Raw genomic sequence first — 14,251 nt, 5'->3', positions numbered from 1 at the left:
CAAAAATAAATATTCTAAAATATGCCTTCTTCATTTTCTGAGTCAAAGTTACGCAATACCTAAGCATTCATTGGGCCTACGCCATAAACTGAATACACTTTGCTGGGTAGTAACTGGTATGGAGGTGGGGTGTCCATCCTCACCTTTGCGTAAAGAGGCTCAAGTTAGGTTACAGTAGGTCAGAACGGAATTAGAAAGCTAACATCAATATTTGGTTATAACCCAAAAATGCAGTTACTACAAAGGTTCTTTGTATTCATGCGATATCTAGAAATATAAAACAAGTCTTGATTTTGACCAGGAACAACAGATTTACCTCGAGTCCTTATATCAATTTAGCGAGGTCGTTTTGCTAATTCGTAGACCCACAATACGTTCTTCCAGAGAATTTCCAGAATGTTCCACAAACCAGGACTTTAGACAGAGCACGAGAGCACTTTCCACAACACTGGCATTACCAAAACTGAACAAGTAAGGTGTTGTTTCCTCTTGTCTATACGTTACTGCCCATAATACTGACAGCCTAGTTTGGCAGTTGACAACAAATGACCTGGCCTTCATGAAATGAGGTCAACCTAAATGACACCAGTAATATCGACAAATGTATTTATAATCTTACTCATTACTTGCAACAAAACAAAACGAATTCATTGTCTGTAAACAAGCGTAACTGCCTGTTTGCCTCTTTGAAATCAGATTCATTCTCTAGGTTACATTTGAACAAAATGTGGTCAATATGATACTGTTTATTCATTATTGGCTTTAAATGCATAAATATACATAAAAAAATTAAGATAATGTTTGTTTCAAACCAAGTATTGGATAAAGATATATTTTACAAAAGAAGGGAATTTGATATGGAGGTAATTGGATAATACACATATTCATAAACATGAATGAAAACGAACTGATTTAAAAACTGTTAGATTATTACCTATAATAAAAAAATTGAATAACAATAATGCCATAACTTTTATCTAGATAATAACTAAGTACAATAATTGCCTTTGAATGCTGGATACAATATTTCATCTTAATATTGGTTTTAACTGAAAAAATACTGTTTAAGTAAGTACTCAATATAACAAAGAATCTCCTTGGGATAGAAGTGAACCAGTTTCCCAGTTAGGGGAGCAGGGGATATTCCTGTCAAAGTAGGAGAAAAAAAGATAGGGAGAGAGGGGCAGACCTAACAGCTCTGCTCATTATTTGTCTAGTGGATTTGATGCGGAAGGCGATGGGAGTGGCAACACGATGCCTTTTTCTAACCTAAAGCCGGATGATACAAGATAAAGAGTGGCGTCACAGTTCCTTAGGTCACTGGACGGGCAAATAACTGTTCTTCCCTAGTGTAGGTCTAAATGGATACAAAAAAAGAAGGGAAACAGAGTGAGGCCTAACCCCAGGGTGATAGGCCTATCCTAAAAAGGTGGATATGGGTGTGTGTGTGTGTGTGTATATATGTATATATATATATATATATATATATATATATTATATACATATATTAACATATGTATACATACATTACTTATAAATGTATATATATGTATATGTAAATGAATGTATATATATATATTTTATACGTATGTGTGTATGTTTAACTTGTTAAACTGTCAACAGATATACCTCGACAAACATCAAGAAAAAGTAAAGTAGCTTCAACAAACAAGAATACTGACGACAGAAAGCAGCGCCATTTGGTCCCCATCCGAGAGGAAGACGAAACACTAAAAAAACGCAAACTTCGTCCAAAACACGTATTGTTCGATCCCATTTCATTCAGCATCTTTTCAGCCGCTAATTGATCATGTTTGCAACGCGTAGTTCGAGACTCGCGGCCAGTGTTCGACTCCGCGGAAAATGACTTCATTTTTGCAGAGTAAATGTTCGTTTTCACATTTTGATGTTCGTTTATCGGTTTTGCCTGAAGGGGTCTGACGCAAATTATGGTTTGCGAGGTAAATCAGTTTTTGCGTTCGCCATACAAAAGCAAAATGGGGTTCTAGAAATAGACTTGTAATTCACATTCTACCAACTAAAAGCGGGACTGTTAAATTTAGATGGTACGGATTTATTTATCGTATATTTCAATGAATACGCAAATGAGTTTTTTTTTTTAAATACTGCTAACAGCTCCTTTATTTCGAAACTGGCTACTATTCCGTGAGCGATTAGGCCTACGCGCGCGTATTTAGGGACTGAATATACTACGATAAAGGGGTAACTATACAACACCGTATCTTTAAAGGGATTGCCTATATATATATATATATATTTATATATATATATATATATATATATATATATATATATATATATATATATATATATATATATATAAATATATATATATATATATATATATATATATATATATATATATATATATATATATACTGTATAAATATACATATATATAGGCCTATATATAAAAATGGATACTTTTTTCAATACCAAAAGTCCGAGAAAAAATATGCATCACTTGGGGGTGAGAATCTCTATGGATGTCAGACATCGAGATAAAAAGAACGCCACTTTGACGCTGCACAGCTGTGCGACGCTGCAAACAGCTTCTTCACAGCCGAAATTTTCTGGAAGCTTTGTTCAATAATCAGTGAAGATTAATTAGCTTTTCAAGTGATGGTTAATTTCTTTGGTGAACATAAATCAAAGGCCTAAAATGGGAGAATTAAAACGCTAACCGATAACCTGGAAAGTTTTCTTCTCTAGAGTGCTAATTTCGAAAGACAGCGTTCAGTTCGTGATTCAAGAATGTGAGATTCGTCTTATAGTCTTTGACTCGTTTCTTGGGATTCTTAGCTCTGAAATGCAGCGTCAGATAACACCGAATTTCCCTGAAGTTTTATTCGACTTGTATACATTCTTACTTCTGACAAGTGCTATCTGACACTTCTGTGTTAGATAACACTTCTCGCGTTTACATTTTCTATGTTTATATTGTGATTTTCTCATTATAATGAGAAAATGTACATTTCTAGTGATCTTGAATGAAACTGATACTGAAATTCTAAAAATTCAATTACTTCTGTGCAAGGCATTGGGAAACTTAACGTTCCCGGTGGTCTCAACTTGATATGCAAATGCAATATTATTCTACAACTCACGCTCAATCTTAGTCGCCAGCAAGAGATGTTCTCAAAAATATATTCACGGGAGAGCTTTATGACTGAAAATCAAAAAGATAGACGACTAACTATTTTGAACAGTTTTCCTACAGTTTCACAAGGTCCAGTATCAACACTCTGACCTTTTTTCCGAGAAATCGTTTGATTTTTACCCGAGGTACCCCTTCTGACGGAACAGTCGATGTTGTAGTCATTTCCTGAATGGAATATGCTAGAATTTCAGAATGATATTAGAGGAAAATACTATTTTCTACGCTACTGCAACCCTGCACCTACATAATCACAACTACAAAAGCTACAAGAATGATATTCAAGACTTACAAGATAGTATCAGACCAGACGAAAATGATTAGACAAACAAAAGGAACTTTCCAAACCGACGAGGACAGAACATTGAATATCCTGATTCGTAGAGTCCAGAGGATCTATAGAGGCAGCTCCTGAATTCTTAGTTTCTCCAGAGACTCTGTGGAGGAAGCTCCTGAACTCGTAAAGTTTGTCCAGAGGCTCTGCAGAGGCAGCTCCTGATTGTTTGAGTGTTCAGAGGCTCTGTAGAGGCAGTTCCTGATTCATAGACAGTCCAGAGGCTCTGTAGAGGAAGTTCTTGACTTCGCAGATTCCAGAAGCTCCGTAGAGGCAGTTTTTTAAGGCTGGCAAGTGACAGACAGAAAAACAGAGATCAAGCAAGGCCTGTAGCAGCAGCAGCAGCAGCAGAATATGGAGGAGTCTCTATTGCATATGGCGACCAAGGACTGCCAAGAAGCGGTTCAGCAGCAACCGTCTCCACTCGTCGTCGCTGCAGATGGCAGAGCAGCAGTCCTTGTGCTTGAGGTCGTCACCATTTCCTCTGCTGTTGTCTGTTGGGGACGATTTGGATCGAGTTATTTAACGTAAAGATGGCTGGCCTATTCACAGTCTCCCTGAGAATGCTGTGCAATTAGAACCTGATGAGTTCAAGCGAAGATGCAATGCATTACAGCCCTTAATCTATGCACCTCGTGCTTTAATCATTTATTTGCAGTTTTGCCCATCTATTGATTATGAATAGGGTTCATATTCTATATAATAATAATAATAATAATAATAATAATAATAATAATAATAATAATAATAATAATAATAATAATAATAATAATATGGATGAATGTGCTGAGATGGTTTGATCAAGTGGTAAGAATGGAAGAACGAGGTCTGAGGAAAAGAGTGCATAATTTGGAAGTGCTGGGGGTGGGGGGGCAATAAGGTGCTAGATATACGGAGTGAAAGAGGTACTTAAAAGGCCTTATTATACAGGAAGCACAAGAATAATTGCAAGTGAGTCGAATGTTGCAGAGTTTGTAGAGGGCTTCAAAGAACTGCTGATGAGCCTACTATATAGTGGTTAAGAAGTCACTAATCCTACGGAAAATTTCGTGCATAGAGGGTTCATCCAGTAACAAACATACACACACACACATATATATTATATACATATATAAAATAGATTTGACGATAAACTGATCATCCCCAACAGCTTTTGAAACTGTCCTGTTTATCACAGAAGCATCAATATTAATTAGAATACTGTTTTTGATGCTGAATACAGGGGGTCTTTTATTTTTTATCCACGGCATGGCCCTTTGTGCAAAAATCGACGGTATTCACGATAGAGCAAAACATACTATATTTGTCAGAAAACAATATTGTTTATTTTTTTTTTAGCCTGTTTTTGTTTTACTGGTTTTTCGTTGGCATCAATAACAGATTGAAACTTACTTGATTTTGGTGTTTTATCAATAACTGTCTTGATTAGCGGGAAGAATGTTACTTTGAAAAGATTATAAATTGAAAATAAAGTCTAGAATTGATGTTGCCTGAAACTGAAGGTACCTGGGACTGATCTTAGCAAGTGACACGGGAGAATCTGTGAATAGAATGTAATCACTTGGCCAATAAGAAAGCTGGTTTTTAGACGTCAAAAGTCAAGAGTGATGTAAAGGACTGACTCTCAAGTTGATAATCACCACAACGTATCAGTGGGAGTGCTTAATATTATGAAAATATTTGTTAAACACCTTACGAGAAATCAATTAAAAATTACGCATAAAACCTGTTTCGGGACCAAACTTATCTGTAAGACTGGGGGATCCTTTAGTTTGCTTTAGCAAGGGGCTAATGGAATGTAGACCCTACAAACATATTAACAATGCTCGAAATAAGACTACATAAGCCCCTTTCAGTGCAAGAGAAGCTGCATTCTAACTTTACTGTTTTGGTCAGATTGAGAAGAGTCGAGCACGTTCTCCGAAGCTCTCGTGTTATGCATATTTTTAATATACATATTTACACTGACACCATTGTGAATTTCTTCCCCACAAGAGAGAAAGTTACGGGGAATCTCATAGCATGTTTTTAAGACTTCCCAAAACTATTTATTGGACCCTGGAGAAATATGCTACACACAATGACAAACAAATGGCAGGGAAGGGAAAAACTGAACCAATAAACGGAAATAAAGGAGAGGAAATAATGTAACCTACAAATAATGAAATCAGGATAAAAGATTTTTTTGGCATCGACTCGTGTGCGTGTGCGTGTGTGTGTGTGTTCATTTGTGCGTGTGTGTGTGCATGTGTCTGTCTGTTTTGACATTCTGGCCCTGGGGCTAATCCCAGGAGATAAGCCGATGTTTACGTGGCCTTTTCCATCAAAATTCGGCAACGAATCATGGCAGGTCATGGCAAACGATTCTGGATGTAAAAAAATACTGAGTAATGTTTTGTCCAAACGATCTCTTATGGAAGCGATTTGTGGGCAGCGTATACGAGAGAGAGAGAGAGAGAGAGAGAGAGAGAGAGAGAGAGAGAGAGAGAGAGAGAGAGAGAGAGAGGGTATGTCTGAACCTTACCTGACTATATTCCAGTATTTGGAAATGTGAGCTAGGAAGAAAAGATGATCATTAAAGCTTAATACTATTTTTTGTATTCTGAGGATACATAGAGGGTTAAATTGAATTACTGTATAACAAAAACATATCTCTGTATATTAATGCTGTTATCAATAACAACTGACACACACAGATATATTTATATATATGTATATATAAATATATATATATATATATATATATATATATATATATATATATATATATATATATATATATATAAATATATGATTATTATCACTTTTGTACGTGATTCATTTATCACACATTACCACAGGTGAAAAATAAGAAGCAGGGTGTAGGTCTGACCGGTTTCGACTTTATTTCAAGCCATTGACGAAGGACTGATACAGAGTGTGAGAAGTCACAAATATATATACTACAAGAACAGTACTGACGAACATACACAACCGTTAGAGTCCATATCCCCACTCAGGCCGGTGTCGAGGTAGGAGTGGCCTTTAAAACTCATTTGGCTAAAAATCACAATAGACTCTCAGGGGACATTGCTGATAAACAGACCATACCCCACCTCAGATCCACACCTGACAGGTGTCATGGAGGCAGGTTTGAAACTCATTAACATTACTACCCTCGTACTGTGTTTACAAATATGATGATCCTATTTTCATACATCTCTACTGCCTACCTTAAAGTTTAAACAATTTACAAATTTCTTTTGATATTAAAGGATCAAGTTTATACATCCCATTGACTGATATTCATATTATGGTTGTAACTTTCTTTTATAAAGCTAGATTCAATGATGTTCCTTTCCAGTGCATTATTAGAATATACAATCCTTTTGCCCCTTCCCAGTTGATAGCATGATTGTTCTCACTAACATGTACAAAATATACCACTGTTCCCTTGTGCATATCTCACACATTTCTTATGTTGTTCAATTCTTTTTCCAGTGCTTTCCCGGTTTGGCCAATATAAAAGTTGTCACAAGACTTACACGGAATTTTATATACACACCCTTTAGTATTGTCTGGGGAGTTCTTGATAAGTACAACAATGAAAAATGTACTTGTCAAGAACTCCCCAGACAATACTAAAGGGTGTGTATATAAAATTCCGTGTAAGTCTTGTGACAACTTTTATATTGGCCAAACCAGGGAAAGCACTGGAAAAAGAATTGAACAACATAAGAAATGTGTGAGATATGCACAAGGGAACAGTGGTATATTTGTACATGTTAGTGAGAACAATCATGCTATCAACTGGGAAGGGGCAAAAGGATTGTATATTCTAATAATGCACTGGAAAGGAACATCATTGAATCTAGCTTTATAAAAGAAAGTTACAACCATAATATGAATATCAGTCAAGGGATGTATAAACTTGATCCTTTAATATCAAAAGAAATTTGTAAATTGTTTAAACTTTAAGGTAGGCAGTAGAGATGTATGAAAATAGGATCATCATATTTGTAAACACAGTACGAGGGTAGTAATGTTAATGAGTTTCCAAACTCCGCCTCCATGACACCTGTCAGGTGTGGATCTGAGGTGGGGTATGGTCTGTTTATCAGCAATGTCCCCTGAGAGTCTATTGTGATTTTTAGCCATATGAGTTTTAAAGGCCACTCCTACCTCGACACCGGCCTGAGTGGGGATATGGACTCTAACGGTTGTGTATGTTCGTCAGTACTGTTCTTGTAGTATATATATTTGTGACTTCTCACACTCTGTATCAGTCCTTCGTCAATGGCTTGGAAATAAAGTCGAAACCGGTCAGGACCTACACCCGTTTCTTATTTTTCACCTGTGGTAATGTGTGATATAAATATATATGTATTATATTATATATATTTATATATACATATATATATGTATATGTATATACATAAATATATATATATATATATAATATATATATATATATATATATATATATATATATATAATATATATATATATATATATATATAATATATATATATATACAGGTATATATATATAATATATATATATATATATATATATATATATATATATAAATAAATATATATATATATATATATATATATATATATATATATATATATATATATATATATATATATATATATATACACAGATATCAGTGGTTATTGTTGATAAAAATATTAATATACAGCAAAAGACAAAATGACTCGAGTATTATAAAGAAATATAAAAAAGCAAGAAAGATTGAGAGTAAATTTTGTTGATACGACGCAGTTCCTCAGTAACAGAGACATTAGACATTTCGCCCAAGACAAAAGGACGCCGTTACGACGAAGGACACTCACTCTTCACGTAGGCCTTGTCTTCGGGACACAGGGACTTGATGGGGATGCTCTTCAGGACTTTGTCGATGTCAGGGTCCTCGTCACCCAGTTTGCAGAATCTGACGTTGTGCGTTTTGACCTGTTCGTACAGACAGCCCTGGGGGATTAAAAGACAGTTTTTGTACAGACAGCCCTGGGGGATTAAAAGGCAGTTTTTGTACAGACAGCCCTGGGGGATTAAAAGACAGTTTTCTTATAGACGGTCCTAAGAAATTAAATGACAGTTTTCTCACAGACAGCCCTGGGGAATTAAATGACAGTTTTCTCACAGACAGCCCTTGGGAATTAAAAGACTATTTTCGTACAAACGGCCCTAAGAAATTAAATGACAGTTTTCTCACTGACAGCCATGGGGAATTAAAAGACTGTTTTCGTACAGACAGCCCTGGGGGATTAAAAGACAGGTTTTCGTACAGACAGCCCTGGGGAATTAAAAGAAAGTTTTCTTATAAACGGCCCTAGAAAATTAAATGACAGTTTTCTCATAGACAGTCGTGGGGAATTATAAGATACTTTTCGTACAGACAGCCCTGGGAAATCAAAATACAGAGTTTTCTTACACACAGTCCCTGGGAATTAAAAGACAGAGTTTTCCTACAGAAAGCCCTGGGGAATTAAGATACTTTCGTACGGACAGCCCTGGGGAATTAGAAGAAAGAGTTTTCTTACAGACAGCCCTGGGAAATTAAAAGACAGAGTTTTCTTATAGACAGCCGTGGGGAATTAAAAGTCAGAGTTTCCTTACAGGCAGCCCTGAGGAATTAAAAGGCAGAGTTTTCGTACAGACACCCCGGGGGAATTAAGATACTTTTCGTACAGACAGCCCTTGGGAACTGGAAGATACTTTTCCCTACAGACAGCCCTGGGGGATTAAAAGACATTTTTCTTACACGCAGTCCTAAGAAATTAAATGACAGTTTTCTCACAGACAGTCTTGGGAAATTAAAAGAGAGAGTTTTCGTACAGACAACCCTGTGGAATTGGAAGATACTTTTCTAACAGAAAGTCCTGGGGAATTAACAGGCAGTTTTCTTACAGACAGCCCTGGGGGATTAAATAACAGTTTCGTACAGACAGCCCTGGGGAATCGAAAGATAATTTTCATACATAAAGCCCTGTGGAATTAAATGACAGAGTTTCATTATAAACAGCCCTGGGAAATTAAATGACAGGGTTTTCGTACAGATAGCCCTGGGTGAATTTAAAGACTGTTTTTGTACAGACGGGCCTAGGGGAATTAAAAGACAGAGTTTTCATACAGACAGTCCTGGGGAATTCAAAGACAGACTCCAGAAAAAAATACATTTATATTTTGAAGGCGGTCATAATCATGCACTTGACGAATTTAACGACTAAAATGTGACGGAAAACACTGGGAGAAAGTCTGAGACAGAGATCACAAACTCACCTGGAATTTGGCCTGCCTCTGATGACGTAGTTGAGGTTTCGAAGAGGCAGGCTGGCACGTCAGGACTGCCAACAGTATCGCCAAGATGACACTATCACGCAAGGCCGACATCTTGGAAAGAGGTAGATGGATTATTAAAAAAAAAAAAAAAAAAAAAAAAAAAAGGGGGGGGGATTATTAACTGGATCCAAATAAAAAAGGGAGTAAAAATGCCAAGTGGCGTTTGATAGCAACGCATCAATCAATACGAAACCGCCCCCTCTTTTCGTGTTAATCGTGGATCACTTACTCCAGGCCTGATGTGAACGGTTCAGATCGCAAGGAAAACACGAATAATGAGTCTACTTGAGGCTTATGTAATCAACCCGTTTTGACGTGAAACTCCCTGTTCAGTCAGCTCACATTTTCCTTAAATTTTTTATCTTTTGTTTATTTCTGGAATGAAATATAAATCAGCTGGAGTTTCGAGGGGTAATAAATCAAAATGAATTGAATTACGTACGCATGCATGTTAGGGGTCACGTGCCTAATGAATATATAAAGGTATACGCCTGTTACCCCTCATGAATGTCAACAACTCTTTCAAGTTGATAAAACATTTGATATTTCGGAATCGCTAATGAATGTTCCCATTTGGAAGGCACGTATGAATGTGGCTACCAGAGTGAATGTTGATAAATGAATTAAATCTTTAATATTTGCACGTTGCAATGGTAATTCTGTTGAAGGAGGTTTTTCATGTGACAACATTTTTTATACTCAAGTTCTAGGTTAAGTTAGGTTAAGGTTTAGATGAAGTCAGGCTAAGTCTCATAGCGTTGCCTCGTTCCTTCCGTGTCTAAGTTCTGGCGTAAACATTTTCTATAAAATTTACCTCATCTTTTTTTCAAACTCGTTGCTAGTGATGAGTGAAATTGCACCAGCTTTCTTGTGATGAGAGAAAGTAGTAATGACGCCCTGGTGATGAACAATGCCTTCTGGTCTGTTCTTGGAAGGGTAAAGAACGGATGGGAGAATATGAAAGAATGATATGCCTATTCTGTTCCTAGCCATTCCTAGGAATTGCTTTGATTAACCTCACAGGTCATCAAATTAGTCTGATTCCAAGAGAGAGAGAGAGAGAGAGAGAGAGAGAGAGAGAGAGAGAAGAGAAAAACACCATTTTTTTGGGAATGACGCTCAAAGAATGTAGATGCCTAATTCTCTGAAGGGAGTCGCCGTAGCATTGTTCCCAATTAAGGATGTCATATCCTACAAAGGAGAGAAAAAGAATATTTTATTTTAATCGAATCAAAAGATATTTCTAATTTCTAAGAAGAGGAAAACAGACGATTTCATTTTTTAAGAAATAAATTAATGGAGTTTTGGTTCTCCAATAAGGTACAGATTTCAGACTGAGATTGGGGGACTCTCTCTCTCTCTCTCTCTCTCTCTCTCTCTCTCTCTCTCTCTCTCTTCTTTTTTAGTTTTTAAAAATTTTATGACTTATGAATAGAAGCAATCTAAGGTAGAAGTCTCTCGCTCTCTCTCATATGCATAGAAGCATTCTAGGGGAGAAGTTTCTCTCTCTCTCTCTCTCTCTCTCTCTCTCTCTCTCTCTCTCTCTTGCACAGAAGCATTCTATAGTTACTTTTTCCCTCTCTCGCTCTCTCTCTTTTTATCTCTCTCTCTCTCTCTCTCTTATGCACAGAAGCATTCTCTCTCTCTCTCTTGCACAGAAGCATTCTATAGTTACATTTTCCCTCTCTCGCTCTCTCTCTTTTATCTCTCTCTCTCTCTCTTATGCATAGAAGCATTCTAGGGTGGAGGTTTTATTCTCTCTCTCTCTCTCTCTCTCTCTCTCTCTCTCTCTCTCTCTCTCTCTCTCTCTCTCTCTCTCTCTCTTCGAATAACAATATTATACTACGCTAAACCCCCTTGTATTGATAATTAGAGAGTAACAACTGAATATTCTAGGTAACTGGCGTTACAGAATGAAAGGTCATAGACGCCTTTCGTATTTCCTCTTCCATATTCTTCCTCTCTTCCGGCCTGGGCTAGACAAGGCTACCAGGTTGCCTCTGTTGTCGACCTATACTCTTAAGAGACACGTACAGACGATTTGAAATTAGGTAGCCCGAATGGGGAGACTGATGAAATTGGGCACTGGAATTGGTGATAAAATTGGGTGTTGGAATTGGTGATGAAATTAGGTGCTGAAATTGATGATAAAATTGGGCACTAGTATTGGCGATAAAATTGGGTGTTGGAACTGGTGATGAAATTGGGTGCTGAAATTGGTAATGAAACTGGGCACTGGAATTGGTGATAAAATTGGCTGTTGGAATTGGTGATGAAATTGGGTGCTGAAATTGGTCATAATACTGGGCACTGGAATTTGTGATAAAATTGGGTGTTGGAATTGGTGATGAAATTGGGTGCTGAAATTGGTGATGAAACTGAATTTTGGCGCTGGAATTGGTAATGGAATTAGGCGCTGTAATTGGTGATGAAACTGGATGTTCGAATTGGTGATGAAATTGAAACTGGGAGCTGGAATTGGTGACGAAACTGGGTGCTGGAATTAGCGATGAAATTCAGCGCTGGAATAAGTAATGAAATTGATATTGGGAGCTTTAATTAGTAAGGAAATTTCATACTAGAATTGTTGAAGAAATTACGTTCTGGAACTGGTGATAAAATGGAAACTGGGTTCTGGAATTGATGATGACATTGGGTGCTGAAACTGGAGATAATATTGAAATTGGGTGCTGAAATTGGGCTCTGGCATTAATGATGAAATCGAGCACTGGCATTAGTGATGAAATCGGATGCTAGAATTGGTGATAATACTGAAATTGGGTGATGGAACTATTAGTGAAACTCGGCGTGGAGTTTTTGACGAAATTTGGTACTGGAATAGGAGGTGAAATTGGTGATGGAATAGAAATCGGGTGCCGGAATTTGTGAAGAAACTGGGTACTGGAATTGTTGATGAAACAAGGTGCTGAAATTGGTTAAGAAAATTAAATTGGGTGTCGAGTTTCGTGAAGAAATTGGTAAATCTGACAGAAATTGAACATTCATTATAGATTTCCAGGGCAATGTATTATCGTAAAAAAAATAAAATATAGCAAAATATATTTCAGTGAAAGAATTTGAAAATACAATCGAAACACGAACATACTGTATGCATACATGTGACAACGTATGCATACACTCATACAACAACAAAAACACATACATTTAACGTTCCCTAATCTTCTATACATCACACGAAGGATCAAATCTTGACAAGTGTCGCATTCATCCACGCTTAACCTTTCCTCCACTTCGTAATTAAGTTCTTTGCACCCTCCGGCGCATGCGCGACCGACTTCGCAAGCATCCCCCTTTGCAATGTTTGAATTACGTCGGCTCTTTGTATCGCATTCCTCCGAAGTCATTAACAGCGAGACAGAAAAATGTCGGTGTTTAGAATATCGTTTCTTCATCTTCTTGGTGTCTTAGTGGAGATGTCACGTCTGGCCACTGACACCTTTCGTTTTTCCTGCCTTTTCTTCTTCTTCTCCGTCTTCTTAATACTGTTTCTTCAACTTTAAGCACGTTCTATGTGTCTACCTTAACTTAGGTTTACAGATATTTGCATTTCTCTTTTGATTTTATTTTTCTTGAAATAATTTTTCCCAGTTTCTCAAGATTTACGATGCAAAATCTTGTGAGCGAGCTCAGGACGTGTTTGGAAGTGATGATTACCTCTGATTACCTCGTAGAGGCCCACTCGGTGTTTCCTCGCCCGGCCCTGCAGATTTAACGTGGGTTTCTTGGCTGCTAGTCGAGAATGCTACCACTGTTCCTATTTCCTAATTTCTTATACCTCTCTCACCATAATCACCGTAATCCACGCCACATATTTGTAGATCCTCATATTAGCCTTCATTCAGTCTATTAAACTGGCCCTATTGACACGTCAATGACAGTTTATAGATCTCGGTACATACACTTCCTCCAAATCCAAGATGGCTCCCCTGGGCACCAGTGCCTCCCTCTCCATGCAAAGCTAAATATAGTCAGGTAATGGAGTTCATGGTTTTTCCCCAAATCATTGCGAGCTCAGGCAAATTCCTCTCACAATACAGGTACCCCTGCAGATATCCCCATTCCCTTCCTCTCTCTCTCTCTCTCTCTCTCTCTCTCTCTCTCCCCGGCTTTTCATATTGGCTTAGGAGCCCATTGTCCAAGAGTTCCTGGGTCTGTTCATTCAGTTTCCAGCAGAAATACTAAGTTTCTTATGACTCTTCTTTGAAGCCAAAAGAAATGAAGGCATTTCCATACTCCAGGTGCCGCTGCTCGAGTTCGTTCTGAGATAAAGCAATCGATATTTCCTGGCGTTCAATAGATTCGTGAATTGTGAAGGTAATACGACAGGCTTTTCGAACTGATTGGGTTGTGAATGGTCTCAAGACGTCTGT

At 37.3% G+C, this 14,251-nt stretch overlaps 1 protein-coding gene across 2 annotated transcripts in view; it reads right to left on the bottom strand.

Moving 5' to 3' along the window:
- Positions 1-731: 731 nt before the first annotated feature.
- LOC136847336 (uncharacterized) overlaps positions 732-14,251 on the bottom strand; it is a 29,212-nt gene continuing 15,692 nt past the window's right edge. The window contains exons 2-4 of one of the 2 annotated variants that reach the window (XM_067118915.1): positions 9,801-9,911; positions 8,354-8,489; positions 732-4,006 (exon numbers count right to left, since the gene is read on the bottom strand). In XM_067118915.1, the coding sequence (XP_066975016.1) occupies positions 3,879-4,006; positions 8,354-8,489; positions 9,801-9,911 (375 nt within the window). In that variant the 3' untranslated portion in view covers positions 732-3,878. Of the gene's footprint in view, positions 4,079-8,353; positions 8,490-9,800; positions 9,912-14,251 lie in introns of both variants that reach the window. The other variant, XM_067118916.1, reaches the window with a different exon arrangement.

Source organism: Macrobrachium rosenbergii, chromosome 16 (assembly GCF_040412425.1).
Source record: "Macrobrachium rosenbergii isolate ZJJX-2024 chromosome 16, ASM4041242v1, whole genome shotgun sequence".
In the NCBI taxonomy this organism is placed as follows: domain Eukaryota; kingdom Metazoa; phylum Arthropoda; class Malacostraca; order Decapoda; family Palaemonidae; genus Macrobrachium; species Macrobrachium rosenbergii.
Note: the sequence above shows the minus strand (reverse complement) of the source record. Positions and strands in the feature narration are given on the sequence as shown.